Source organism: Macaca fascicularis, chromosome 14 (genome assembly GCF_037993035.2).
Source record: "Macaca fascicularis isolate 582-1 chromosome 14, T2T-MFA8v1.1".
NCBI lineage: Eukaryota > Metazoa > Chordata > Mammalia > Primates > Cercopithecidae > Macaca > Macaca fascicularis.
Window position 1 is genome coordinate 72,872,644 of NC_088388.1, and position 12,927 is coordinate 72,885,570.

General features: G+C 49.5%; 1 protein-coding gene across 5 annotated transcripts; it reads right to left on the reverse strand.

The window, feature by feature from the left end:
• Window positions 1-4,631: 4,631 nt before the first annotated feature.
• On the reverse strand, window positions 4,632-12,927 carry UCP3 (uncoupling protein 3). 5 transcript variants are annotated; one of them, XM_005579071.5, is made up of 7 exons: window positions 12,820-12,927; window positions 10,757-10,773; window positions 9,992-10,202; window positions 9,553-9,756; window positions 8,345-8,446; window positions 7,704-7,884; window positions 4,632-5,903 (listed from the first exon to the last, which is right to left on the reverse strand). In XM_005579071.5, the coding sequence occupies exons 1-7, from the start codon at window positions 12,911-12,913 to the stop codon at window positions 5,789-5,791; spliced, it is 924 nt and encodes a 307-aa protein (XP_005579128.3). In that variant the 5' UTR covers window positions 12,914-12,927; the 3' UTR covers window positions 4,632-5,788. The 5 variants fall into 5 exon arrangements, with proteins under 5 accessions (XP_005579128.3, XP_065384786.1, XP_015290965.3 ...); XM_065528714.2 differs by having other exon boundaries at window positions 10,757-10,977; XM_015435479.4 differs by having other exon boundaries at window positions 10,757-11,056.

Below are 12,927 nucleotides of genomic sequence, written 5' to 3' on the forward strand. Positions count from 1 at the left end.
CCCAAAGTGCTAGGACTACAGGTGTGAGCCACCATGCCTGGCCATGACTCTCTTTTATTTTAGGTTTCTCATATTCTTTCCAGAGCAGTCTCTCCTACTTTTACCCATTATTCTATCCCCTGCTAAGTTTTCCCCAGGACCTTGCTTCTGCAGTCTGTTCCCTATTCTTCTGTCTTTCCTTCTGCTGTGTAAATTAAAATGAACTGTCCTCAGGGCTTGCCCACCCCTTTCACAATGTCTATTTTTTCTCCTTCCTCTCTCTGCCAAACTTTCCAAACAATTGGCTGTCCTCTGACTTCTCAGCCTCTGGCACAACTGTTACATATTTGATGAATGGATAAATGAATGATCTCACATTTATCTCCTCATTCACTTCACTCCAGTAGCAGGCCTTCTTTCTGCATTTTGAACATGCCAAACTCATTTTCACTTTAGGGCCTGTGGACCACTGGTTCCCTTTGCCTGGAACACTCTTAAGATCTTTGCTTGGCCAGCAACTCTTATCATCCCTACACACACACACACACACACACACACACACGCACCCCACATGCACACACACACACATACACACACATTATCAATACCCAAGTTTAAGTACACTTTGAAAGTAAATTCTTTTTAAAATGTGAGACAGAGTCTTGTTCTGCTACCCAGGCTGGAGTGTAGTGGTGTGGTCATGGCTCACTACAGCCTCAACCTCCCAGGCTCAAGTGATTCTTCCACCTAAGCCTCCCCCATAGCTGGGGCTACAGGCATGCACCACCACACCTGGCTAATTTTTGTATTTTCTGTAGAGATGGCGTCTCCCTATGTTGCTCAGGCTGGTCTCGAACTCCTGGACTGAAGCAACCCTCCCATGCTAGCCTCCTAAAGTGCTGGGATTACAGGCGAGAGCCACCACTCCCAGCCTAAAGGAAACTTTTATTGAAGTAAAACATATACAAAACACTGCACAAACCCTAGGTATACAGCATGAAAAACTTTTATAAAGCAAACATCCCTGTATAATGAGCACACACATGAGCAAATATTACTAACACCCAGAAGTGATCCTTTGTGTCTACCGTCAGTCTCCATCTACCCAAAGAATAACCAGTATCCTGATTTTTAACACCAAATATTTGTTTTACCTGTTCTTAAACATTATTTAAATGGAATGATACTGTATGTACTATTTTGTGTCTTTCACTCAACGCTGTGTGAGATTCATCCAAGTTATATAAAATTGTAGTTCTTTAATTTTCATTCAAAAATAGGCAGAGGCCTTAAATAGACATTTCTCCAAAGACGATATACGGATGGCCAATAACCACATGAAAAGAGCCATAGCATCACTAATCATTAATCAAAACCACAATGAGAGGCCCACCTTACATCCATTAGGATGGCTACTATCAAAAACCCAGAAAATAAGTGTTGAAGAGGTTGTGGAGAAACTGAAACCCTTATACACTGCAGCTGGGAATGAGAATGGTCCAGCTGCTATGGAAAACAGTATGATGGTTCCTCAAAAAATTAAATACAGAATTACCAATACCAAATGATTCCACAATTCCACTTTGCACTTTGAATATACACCTAAAAAAATGGAAAGGAGTTTTTGTTTGTTTGTTTGTTTTGTTTTTTTTTTTTGAGATGGAGTCTTGCTCTGTCGCCCAGGCTGGAGTGCAGTGGTGCGATCTGAGCTCACTGCAACCTCTGCCTCCTGGGTTCAAGCGATTCTCCTTCCTGAGTACCCCCTAGTAAATCTCTAAGTCTGCAACCCAGCCATACTGACAGCTGGCAATCCCTTGGATGCACCTTGAATGTTTTTATCTTGTTTCTGGGCCTTTACATGAACCATTTCCTTTGCCTAGAATAACTTTCGCTTAACTTTCTTTACCTGGATAACACCTATCTGACCTTTAGGTGTCTTCCTCCAAGAAACTTCTTGGCCCCCCAGCCAGGTCAGATGTCCCTTATCTGTGTACCTGCTCTTGGGTGCTTTGTACACACCTCTATTTGTAGCTTTGATCACCCAGTATGGTGACTGATGGTTTGCGGTTTGTCTTTCCTGCCCCACCGTCCTCCACCCCAGTGAGCTCCCTGAGGACAGGACTGGTCTTGTTCACCCCAGCACCTAATATAACATATGGCTCACAATGTATGTACAATGAATATTTTCACTCTGTAGCACTCTGTGCTTTTCAAAGTGCCCTGAAACAAACTCATCTATGGAGCTATCATAATATTTCCTTAACATTCATTCCTCCTGAATAAAATATTCTTTTAAAAAATACTACCATTACTTAGAACATTTATGTGAATTATCCATCATGTCACAGATGGGACTGAGTCGGGACTCTATCTCATTTTCATCTGATATATTAGAAGAGTTTGAGAAAAACCAGATTCCTTTTGAATCACTTGACTGGAGGTGGTGTCTCTAGGAGTGTGGTGGGGAAATGGGTGCACGGAACTCAGAAGCGGGCCCCAGCTGGTGTTCTGACCTTCTCATGAATTCACGTCCCTGCTTTCCTGGAAGCATGAATTGAAGCCAGCATTGAAAAGGTGTTCACACTGTAGCCTGGGAGAAACTGTCTCTCAGTCCTTGGAATCACAGAATGAAAGAACTTCAGGTCATCTGGTTGAATCTCTGCCTTTAAGATGTGGGGAAAGAGACTGGGAGCAGTGGCTCACGCCTGTAATCCCAGCACTTTGGGAGGCTGAGGTGGGCGGATCATCTGATGTCAGGAGTTTAAGACCAGCCTGGTCAACACAGTGAAAACCCCATCTCTACTAACAATACAAAAACCAGCCAGGGTGTGGTGGCCCGCACCTGTAGTCCCAGCTACTCGGGAGTCTGAGGCAGGAGAATCACTTGAACCTGGGAGGTGGATGTTGCTGCAAGCCAATATTGTGCTAACCTGGGCACAGAGCAAGACTTTGACTCCAAAAAAAAAAAAAAAAAAAAAAATGGAGAAAGAGATCTAGTATTTTGGCCTAGAAACCTCACAAGACTCACCAATCTCGTTTTTCTTTCCCCAAAAGGCTGGACTTGGCAGTTAGTAGGCTCCTGATCCCACACAAAATATCTCTTAGAATATTTTATCCTCCCTTTCTCAGAATCATCACCTGAATAGTATCCTCTGCGTAGGTGGTGTGTTAATATTGCCATATAGAAATTCATGGAAGACATAGTTCCCGGCCCTAGAAACTTACAAACTGAGACCAGGAGTTTGAGAGTGATCTGCACACGTCAGTCAAGTCAAAAGAAAGAGAAACTCTTTTTTGTTTTGTTTTGTTTTTTGAGATGGGGTCTCACTCTGTCACCTAGGCTGGGGTGCAGTGGTGTGATCTCGGGTCACTGCAACCTCCATCTCCTGGGCTCAAGTGATCCTCCCACTTGAGCCTTCCAAGTAGCTGGAACCACGGGCGTGTGCCACCACGCCTGGCTAAAAAGGGAAACTTTTAATTTAATTCAATTCAATTTAATTTTTTTTTGAGACAGAGTTTCGCCCAGGCTGGAGTGCAGTGGTGCGGTCTTGGCTCACTGCAACCTCCGCCTCCCAGGTTCAAGCGATTCTCCTGCCTCAGACTCCCGAGTAGCTTGGATTACAGGTACCTGCCACCATGCCTGGCTAATTTTCTTTTTTTTTTTTAATTTTTTAAATTTTTAGTAGAGACGGGGTTTCACCATGCTGGCCAGGCTGGTCTCGAACTCCTGACCTCAAGTGATCCGCTTGCCTCGGCCTCCCAAAGGCATGAGCCACTGCACCAACCCGAAAGTTTTTAAAATATGGGTTTTATTTGAAAACCAAGCCAGACATTAAATCAAAATAATTTTTTTTTGCTTTTGTATGAACTCTCCAGTTTTTATACATAGATGATCTGAAGTTATAATTTAAATTTAGGAAAGTGCTGAGGATGAATAGATATTGGCTTTTTCCCAGGGTGTGGAGGGGTAGGAGCAGGGAAACAGGGAAATGACACTACCGAGCGCCTTCTGTATGCCAACGATTTTTTGTTTGTTTTGTTTCAGAGAAGTGAGTCTTGCTCTGTTGCCAAGACTGGAGTGCAGTTGTTATTCACAGGTGCAATCATGGCTCATTGCAGCCTTGAACTCCTGGGCTCAAGCAATCCTCTCGCCTAAGCCTCCCAGGTAGCAGGTGCACACCACATGTCTGCTTTCCAAGGAGGTTTAGATCAACCCTCACAACAAGCCTGTGAAGCAGGGATTGTTATTCCCACTTTTCTGGTAGCACACCAAGGTGCAAGGATTCCCTGTGGATACGTGGTTAGTATGGTAGAATGGGGTGAGGTTTGAACCCAGTCCTGACAATCATCAGAGCTACACAAGGCTGCCAAGAAGTAGAAAAAGACAGTGGCATTTTGGGTCCCCATTATCAATTCGAAAGATGTACAGTCTTAAGCTTGGAAGTCGGTCGTCTGGTTCAACCCTGCCTTTTGCAGAAGCAGGAACTGGAGCCCTAAAAAAATAAAGCAACTTGCCTGCAATTAAATAGGGTGAGAGGGGGCAGATGAAGCGTAGGCATGTGGAGCTGGATCTGGCTGCGCGCTGACACATAGAAAGCCTGAAATATAAGTGAGAAAGGAAAATTCCAAGAAAGAAAAGGCAGAGAAGTGGCTGTTCTTACTCCCACACCTAAGGTGTGAATTCTTTTATTGAGTCATAATAATTTCCCAAGAATTCTGAGTCTTGCTACTTTAGGTTCTTGCCCAGGAATCCACCTCTTTTCCCCCAAGCCCAACAACCCTTTGAGGTGCTCACGATTGAGCGCATGGTGGGGGGGGAAGGGGCTGCATGGGGGCGGGGATCCTATGGCTTCACATCATCCACTGTCACCTCTGGTCCCCAAGTCTCTGGATCCTTTGGTCTCATCTCTAGACAACCGTATCTTTCAAACCTTCTTCCCTGGCAACTCCTCTCTGTCCCGACAAAATCTCTCCCAAGACATTGTCCTTGTAGTTAGATTCACACAGAGCTTTTGCTTTCATAAGGTGCGTACATGCCCAGCTTCTCACTTGCGTGTGACAGCACCCCGGTGAGGTGGACAGGGAAGGGATGGCTCTCTCCATTTTGTAGGAAAGGGGAGGCTGCCCTCTTGATTCTTCAGTGTCATTAGGAATATTTACGAGTCCCAGCCTCACACTGGCCCAGCAGGGCTTCTTTGGCACAGGCTCTAGTTTTTTCTCTTGTTCCTTGGGTTTCCTAGAATCCCAAAGGACTCTCTGTGGCAGCTACATTACGAATAGGCTGATGATGCATGTGTGACGGTGCAGCGGCAGTCGCCAGCTCTGTGTTGCTGGGTGGCGTCCCTCCGGGCTCTGTGGCTGATCTCCCACTCTATCGTGGGCCCCTCCTGTCCCGTGCTTGCCATCCTTCCTGCTTATCATTCATTATCTATCTTCCTGCTTACCATTCATTATCGTAAATCTAACCAGATTTCACGGGGATACACATCTCCAACCCTCCATTTTGTCCAAACGGATCTATCTTGTTTTTTTTTCTCTTGCCTAAATATTAGGCATGCCTAATGGGTTTCAAAAATTAATATAATTTATTTTCCATCTTGTCAGTGCAAAACAAAGGTGTTCTCAAGGCATGGCACTGAAGACCAGAATCCTTCCTCCTCTTCTACTTCTGTTTCTTGAATCAGCAACAAGTAAACAACAGCTCTGTAAACATGTGTGGGTCTGTGTCCATGTGTGCGTGGATCCACCGTTTTCTTCCATTCTTAACTGGTTTGGGACATGTTAGCTACCAGTGGCCTTCTTGTCGTGTTCAAAACGGAGATTCCCGTAACATCTGGACTTTCATCAGGGCCCGTTTCAGCTGCTCATAGGTTACGAACATCACCACGTTCCAGGATCCCAAACGCAAAAAGGAGGGTGTAAATCTGATGAGAAAAACAACCAACACATCAGGTGGAGTGCTAGGAGACCACAACAGATGCGTGTGCTCTCGCGGGACACAGCGGTAGTGCCAAAGGATCTAGACTTCTGTTCATCACAAGTATTTTCTGAAATCCTTTCAGTCTCTCTCCATCGCTCTTTTTTTTTTTTTTTTTTTCCTGCTAAGGGGATTTAGGCAGAAGTCGGAGTAAGGGAAAAAAAAACCTGACGTTTTGAGACAGGTTACTGTGTTAGGCAGCGAATTCTCACAGTTCTTTTTTTTTTTTTTTTTTTTTTTTGAGTCAGAGTATCACTCTTGTTGCCCAGGCTGGAGTGCAATGGCACTATCTTGGCTCACCGCAACCTCCGCCTCCCAAGTTCAAGTGATTCTCCTACCTCAGCCTCCCGAGTAGCTGGGATTACAGGCATGCACCACTACCCCCGGCTAATTTTTGTATTTTTAGTAGAGACAGAGTTTCTCCATGTTGGTCAGGCTAGTCTCGAACTCCTGATCTCAGGTGATCCACCTGACTCAGCCTCCCAAAGTGCTGGGATTATAGGCATGAGCCACTGCACCGGGCCCCTCACAGTTCTATAAGGCAGCCATGTTTTCACAAACCGAGGCCCAGGGAGGTTAAGAGCTCAACCAAAGACCTGTGGCTAGTAAGTGTCAGAGGTGTGGTTCTGACTCCACCCTGCTGCTGGGTGTTTCTGGGTTCAGTTACACCCCGGGGGGCCAGCCCTAACGTGGCCGCCTGCCAGGACATGGAGCAGCTTGGGCTTTGCAGCTACCTATAGTAGCTCTTGTTCACTTGTTGAGTCCATGATAACACCAGGCACCAGAAAACTCTCTGTTGAAGGCATCAGCAGTGGGAGGTGAAAGGGCCAAGCTAACAGCTTACCAGTAGGATAAACAATATTGTTGGGTGTGGTGTCTGACGGTCTGGGTTTGAGCCATGGCTCCACCATTTTAACTTGTGGTCTTGGATAAGTTACTTAACTTTTCTGACACTCAGTCTTTTCCTTAGTTAACGTGGACAATACTACCCAGTTCAAGGGGCTGTTGGGATAACGTGTGTAAAGTGCTCAGCACGAGGCCTAATATAGAGTGACTTAGCTGTCGTGATCATCGTCACCAACCTGCATTATCAAGTGCTCACTCTGTGCAAGGGACTGTGGGAGATACAAGACGTCTGAGCCACTTTGGCTTTCGGGAACTTGCCCTTTGCAAGAGGAATAACTTAAGCTTACCAATACTGTAATACAAGGCAGGAGGTGATAAATACCATAAAAATGGTATCAAATGGCATTGCAGAAGTTCCCAGGGAGGAGGGAAAATTTACACCTGAGAGTGTTAGGGAGGAGGTGGCATTTGAACTGGTCTTGAAGGAGGCTAAAATTGACAGCCTGTAGATGATGAGGCATTCCATGCAGAGGGAGCAGTAAGTGCAAGAAAATGTGGAGTATGTGGAGACAGTGAGGAAAGCACCGGCTGTGGTCAGCGTGGTGCTCAATGGCCATGGCAGGAGGTCCGGGAGGTCTCAGGATTGCTAACTTCCTTTGGAGACAGGCAGTACTTTTACCTGTTCCTAGAACGCTTCCTCAGTCAGGCTTCCCTAACTCTCCCCATCAGGTATGGTTCACTTTTTTGCTTTTACTTGCATGGTTTTTTAAACTTCTCCTTTGTGGCATTTACATCTGTACTCTTCACCGCTACATCCCAGGTTGACCCATGGTAGCCACATTAGAAAAGAAAGAAGCCCCCGTTCTCTGGGAGGGAGCACTGGAGGCAGGAGGAGGCTCACCCCTTGTAGAAGGCTGTGGGGCCCTCCTGGGCCACCATCTTTATCATACAGTCGAGGGGGCTGAGGTACTGGCCTGGAGGTGAGTTCATATACCGGGTCTTCACCACATCCACCGGGGAGGCCACCACTGTGGCACAGAAGCCGGCTCCAAAGGCAGAGGCAAAGTGGCAGGGGAAGTTGTCTGCATAGGAAGGATGAGCAATATCAAGGAGTGCGTTTGTGTTCTGTCCATATGTATGCACTGTTTGTCCCCACCTCAACCATGAACTCCCTGAGCATATTTTCCGTATCTGACAGTATTTTCCGTATCTCTCACAGTGCCCTGGGCTAAGCTCTTGGTAAGTACTGGCAAACTAGGCCTGGGCTGACCCAGAGGTGGGAGGTCATGCAGGCTGTTTGAGGAAACTGAAGTCAGAGAAGGTGAGAGATCCTTGCTTAAAGCTACATAGTGAGATGTGGTGCTGGGACTGGAACCCAAGTCTCCAGCCTCCCAGTCTAGGGTTCTTTCCTGCTTGTCACCACAATGTACCAGGCACTCTTTACTAGGCACTGCTTCTCTCTCTGCTCCTTCTAAAACCCAGTTGCCTCTGGGTTCCCTCCCTGCTGGGGGAGGGCTGCCTGCCTGGAGCCCAGGGCCTCACCAGTGAGCAGGTGATAGTCCAGCAGCTTCTCCTTGAGGATGTCGTAGGTCACCACCTCAGCACAGTTGACGATGGCATTCCTCATGATGTTGGGCAAAGTTCCTGTTAGGAAGGCAGTGGGGACGGATGAATGGGAAATGGGAGAAATGGATGCCCTGGCTGCAAGGTCACAGGCCCCAGTTTTGGGGCTATCAGGCCCCATTCCAGTGGTCGCAGCCAGAGGATCCCACCCCAGCTGCGCGGATTCCACATTTTCCTCTCTAGAGTTAACAACTCTCAGATTATCCATATCTTCCTCAGAGACAGAGAACAGAGAGGTCCACTGGTGTTCACTTGGCCTCATTTTGGAGGGTAATCTGCAACAGCTGTCAAAATTAACATATGCCTCCCCGAGACCCAGCTGCAGCCAGAAAAGAAAGTCATTCAGCGAGAGGCTGAGCTCTTGGAACAGTGACAGAATGTGGTGCCAGCAGGGCCCACCCCTGGTTTCACAGGTAAGGGGACAAGCTCTGAAGGGTGTCCAACAAGTGACTGAAGAGCCCCCACTTAAGAGGTGTCCTGCCCTTAAACTTCACTGGGTCAGTTTCTTCTGCAAACATTTCTGCAACCTCTGGTTCACACGTGGAGAGAGTCCTGCATTCATCACAGTGGCCGCCATGTGGACACATAGGGAACCCTCCAGCTTTGCTCCCAAGGGAGCGCTTCCTCATTGCATCTCCCTGCACCCACTCTTCACAGCTGTGCGTTTCTGATGCTCCTCTTCTTCCTCCGGGCCCTGCTTGAGGGCCCCTCCCCTTCCGTCTCCACACACCTAGAGCCTGTTCAGTCTTCCAGGCCCAGCCTAGGTGTCACCTTCTCTGCAGAGCCCGCCTCTGGAGCTCCACCTCTGGGGCAACCCCTACCACATCCTGCCCGTGGTGTAGCTGCATCTTGACTTATCTCCTCCGCTGTCCTCACGCCCTGGGTGTGTGAAGGTGTCTTAAATTCATTTGTCTCCCTCACAGCAGCCTGCACATGGCAAAGGGCTGGTAAAATGAACTGAGTTTGAGGGGCTGTGGCAGGCCAGCGAAGTATCTTTGGTTGTGATGTTCTTTCAGAATCACTGGAACATGCCATGCTGGGAGCCCCTCCTTGCTGGGGTCCCTGCCCCAGCCTGAGGGGAGGGAAAGCTCTGCCTAAGGCCGCTTGTGCCCAGAGTCCAGACCTACCTTTCCACAGGCCCCTGACTCCTTCCTCCCTGGCGATGGTTCTGTAGGCATCCATAGTCCCGCTGTATTTTCTGTCGCTCCCAGACGACCCGAGGTGTATGCTGGCCTGAAATCGGACCTTCACCACATCTGTGGGCTGGGCACAGGTCACTGCCATGGCTCCCGTGGTGCAGCCGGCCAAAATCCGGGTAGTGAGGCTGGAGCCTGGAAGGGACAGAAAAGTGGGTCAGTACCCGCTACTAAGCAGCTCTCTGGGACATGCTGTTCTCTGCGGGACTGCCCCTGCAGCTTCCTTGATGTCCGCTCAGAGCCTCCTCATGAGCATTCGGTACCATCTTCCCCCCCACCCCTGGCTCTGCCTCTGAGTCTAGACTTCCCTGGTCTCTTGACCCACAGACGTTCGGCCACCCCTTTGGTGCTCAGGGACCTGGTCACTCACTGTCTGCGCCTTGGGGGGTGTAGACCTGCTTGACAGAGTCGTAGAGGCCGATGCGGATGGAGGCGAAGCTCATCTGGCGCTGCAGGCCGGCCACCAGCCCATTGTAGGGGCTGCAGAGACCCTCGGTCCGCACCATGGTCAGGATGGTGCCCAGCACGCCACGGTACTGCACAAGCCGGGCCGTCTGGGCCACCGGGTTCTCCCCCTGGATCTGAGGGACAATAGCGGGGGGCGAGGACTCAGATGGGAGGGCAAGAAGGGGCTGGGTGCACAGGAACCCTGCTGGGGCTGGGCCTGCCTGGGCTGGGCCTGAGAACAACCGTGCTGGTCACAGCCTTCACATCACAGTAGAAATCACTGGTGTCTGGGCAGGATTTTACCATTCACAAAGCAGTGTTATACACACGGCTTGATGTTTGATACTCAGAGTAAATCAGAGGGACAGATTGTCTTTCCATTTTATAAGTGCTTTGTGGCTTGCCCAAGATCACACAGTTAATCCCTTACTTTTACCGCACACTGTGCGCTTTACGAAGTAGGGCCTAGCCCATAAAGGGCCCTGTCGCATTATGCAAAGAATTTAGATTTTTTTGTCTTGGTGGATGGTGATGAGAGGAGGCAAGGAAGGGTCCTAAGCAGTGGAGTGAGAGTCTTCGTCAGGGTTCTGAGTGAGGAAGGGCATGTGGGCACACGTCATGGGGGCTATGGGGGAGAACTAGCCCCTCCTTCCATGTGATCAATGACCCTTGGCCAAAGGGCACCTACCTGCAGGCGGACCTTGGCTGTGTCCAGTGGAAAGGTAAGGAGGTCAGCAAAACAGGCTGCTGTGCCTGCCCCCAGGAACTTCACAGCCATGGTGGGAGGCACGTCTGAAGGCTTCAGTCCAACCATGGTCCTGGAAGGCTCTGCCCAGTCGCTTTAGGGCCGAGAGGAGGTCCAAGGAGAGAGGCTGCTCCACAGCCCTGGGCTTCAGTGCAGCGGTGAGGCTGCAGGAGACAGGCCAGAGGAGGCTGACGGAGTGATGTCTGGCCTGGCCCCCAGGTGCTCCTCAGCATCCAGGAGGGGCTTTAGAAAGGGAGAAGCCTGGGTGGTGCCATACTTAAGCTGCGTGAATTTGGCCTATAAAAACAGGTCACGTTCCCATCCCTCGGATTTTGCAATCCTCCTCTTGACTCTCTCCCTCCCCTCCTTACCATGGGTAGGCAGAGCTGACAGTGGTATCTGCACTGTATACATGAGGAAACCGAGGCTCAGGCACCTGTTCTCCCCAATATCAAACTGCTTCCTTTTTTTTTTTTTGAGACAGGTTCTCGCTTTGTTACCTGGGCTGGAGTGCAGTGGTACAATCCAGGCTCACTGCAGCTTTTACCTCTTGGTCTCAAGTGATCCTCCCACCTTCAGCCTCCTGAGTAGCTGGGACTATAGGCGTGCATCACCATACTCAGCTAATTTTTTATTTTTTGTAGAGATGGTGGTCTCTCTATGTTGCCTATTCTGGTCTCGAACTCCTGGCCTCAGCCTGATCACTTGACAAGAGGGGCAGTTCTTAGCCACTCATGGGAAATGGAATGGATGGGCGTAGACTCAGGTCAAAAGCCCATCTTGGGGTCAGGGCTCTAGAACTTTCAGTAGTCAAGCTCGGGGAGGAGGGGAAGCCACAGTGGAGGGCACATATAGGAGCTGCCCTGAGGCCAGCACTCCCCAATCTTCTTCCCAATTCACTCCAGCCTCCCCTACACCCCTAGCAGCCGGCAGCCTTTTGCCACTGGCCAGTGGAGGAAGAAGTCAAAAGTGGAATCCTCATTTCTGTAGCTCTGCTGGGGCTCCTGAGGGATGGGATGTTCTAGTCTGCATGGTCCATTAATGTTTGCTGGTTGCTTCTTGCACTGGATACCGTGCTGAGGGCTTTACAGACACTGACTGAGTCGATCCTTTATAAGGCTACAAGTAGTTGCTATTATTATTCCCATTTCATAAACCAGGGACCTGAGGCTTCCAGGGCTTTAGCTAGTCATACAGCTGAAGTGCTGGCACTAAGATTGGTGTCCATGCTTGTCTGACATCTGAAGCTGTGCCTGTTTCACTGCCCAGAGAGTCTCAGACTTCAGGGAGAGCCGAAGATCCCTTGAGCTGCTTGTTTACAGAGTAGATTCTCAGCCCTCAGCCCCAGAGATCCTGATTTAGGTCTGGGGTGGGGCCTAGGAATCTGCATTAGGAAAACTCCCCATGGTAGCTCTGAAGCGGGGGAAGGGGACCCCATTTTGAGACATCCTACCCAATACCAGTTGCCTCCCCAACTCCAACCCACCCTCCCGGCAAAGCCTTCACAGCAGCCCACTGAAGAAGCCATCTAGGCGGAGAGACCATGGGCTCTGGAAAGCTCCCAGTAAATGACCTGGACCAGCCTCAGGTCAGAAGTGCCCCTGTCATCCCTACTCAGGAAGAGGCCCCAGGGTCTTCATGGAAAGAAAGGGACTTATGCTCTGGAGGAATCGCAGAGATTCTGGGGCAGGCAAAGAAGAAAGCCACTTCCTGTCTATGGGGATTGGCAAAATCCCACCAGAGGCAGCCAGCAAGGCAAATGGGGTATGAGTCTTGAGTGAGTGACACGGGTGTTGGGTTCAAGTCCCAGCCCTGCCACAGTACCCTCATCAGGGCTGCAGCTTCCTTTTTATAAGGTGGGGGCTGGACTGAGTATCAGGTCTGACATGCTACAGCTAGTGAGCCCTGACTGCTCGGGGCTGCTCGCTGAAAGCCTCCAATGAAAGGGAGAACAGGAGAAGGGAGAGGGACAGGGGAAGGGATGAGGGAGGAGAAAGGGGTCTTACCTGTGAGTCCTGCCAGGGCAGGGGCAGCACAGGGGCTCCCTATGGCTCCATCCCAGGGGGTGGCAGCAGGGATCGGATGGCCCCTCCTTGTCATTCACTGTTGTCTCT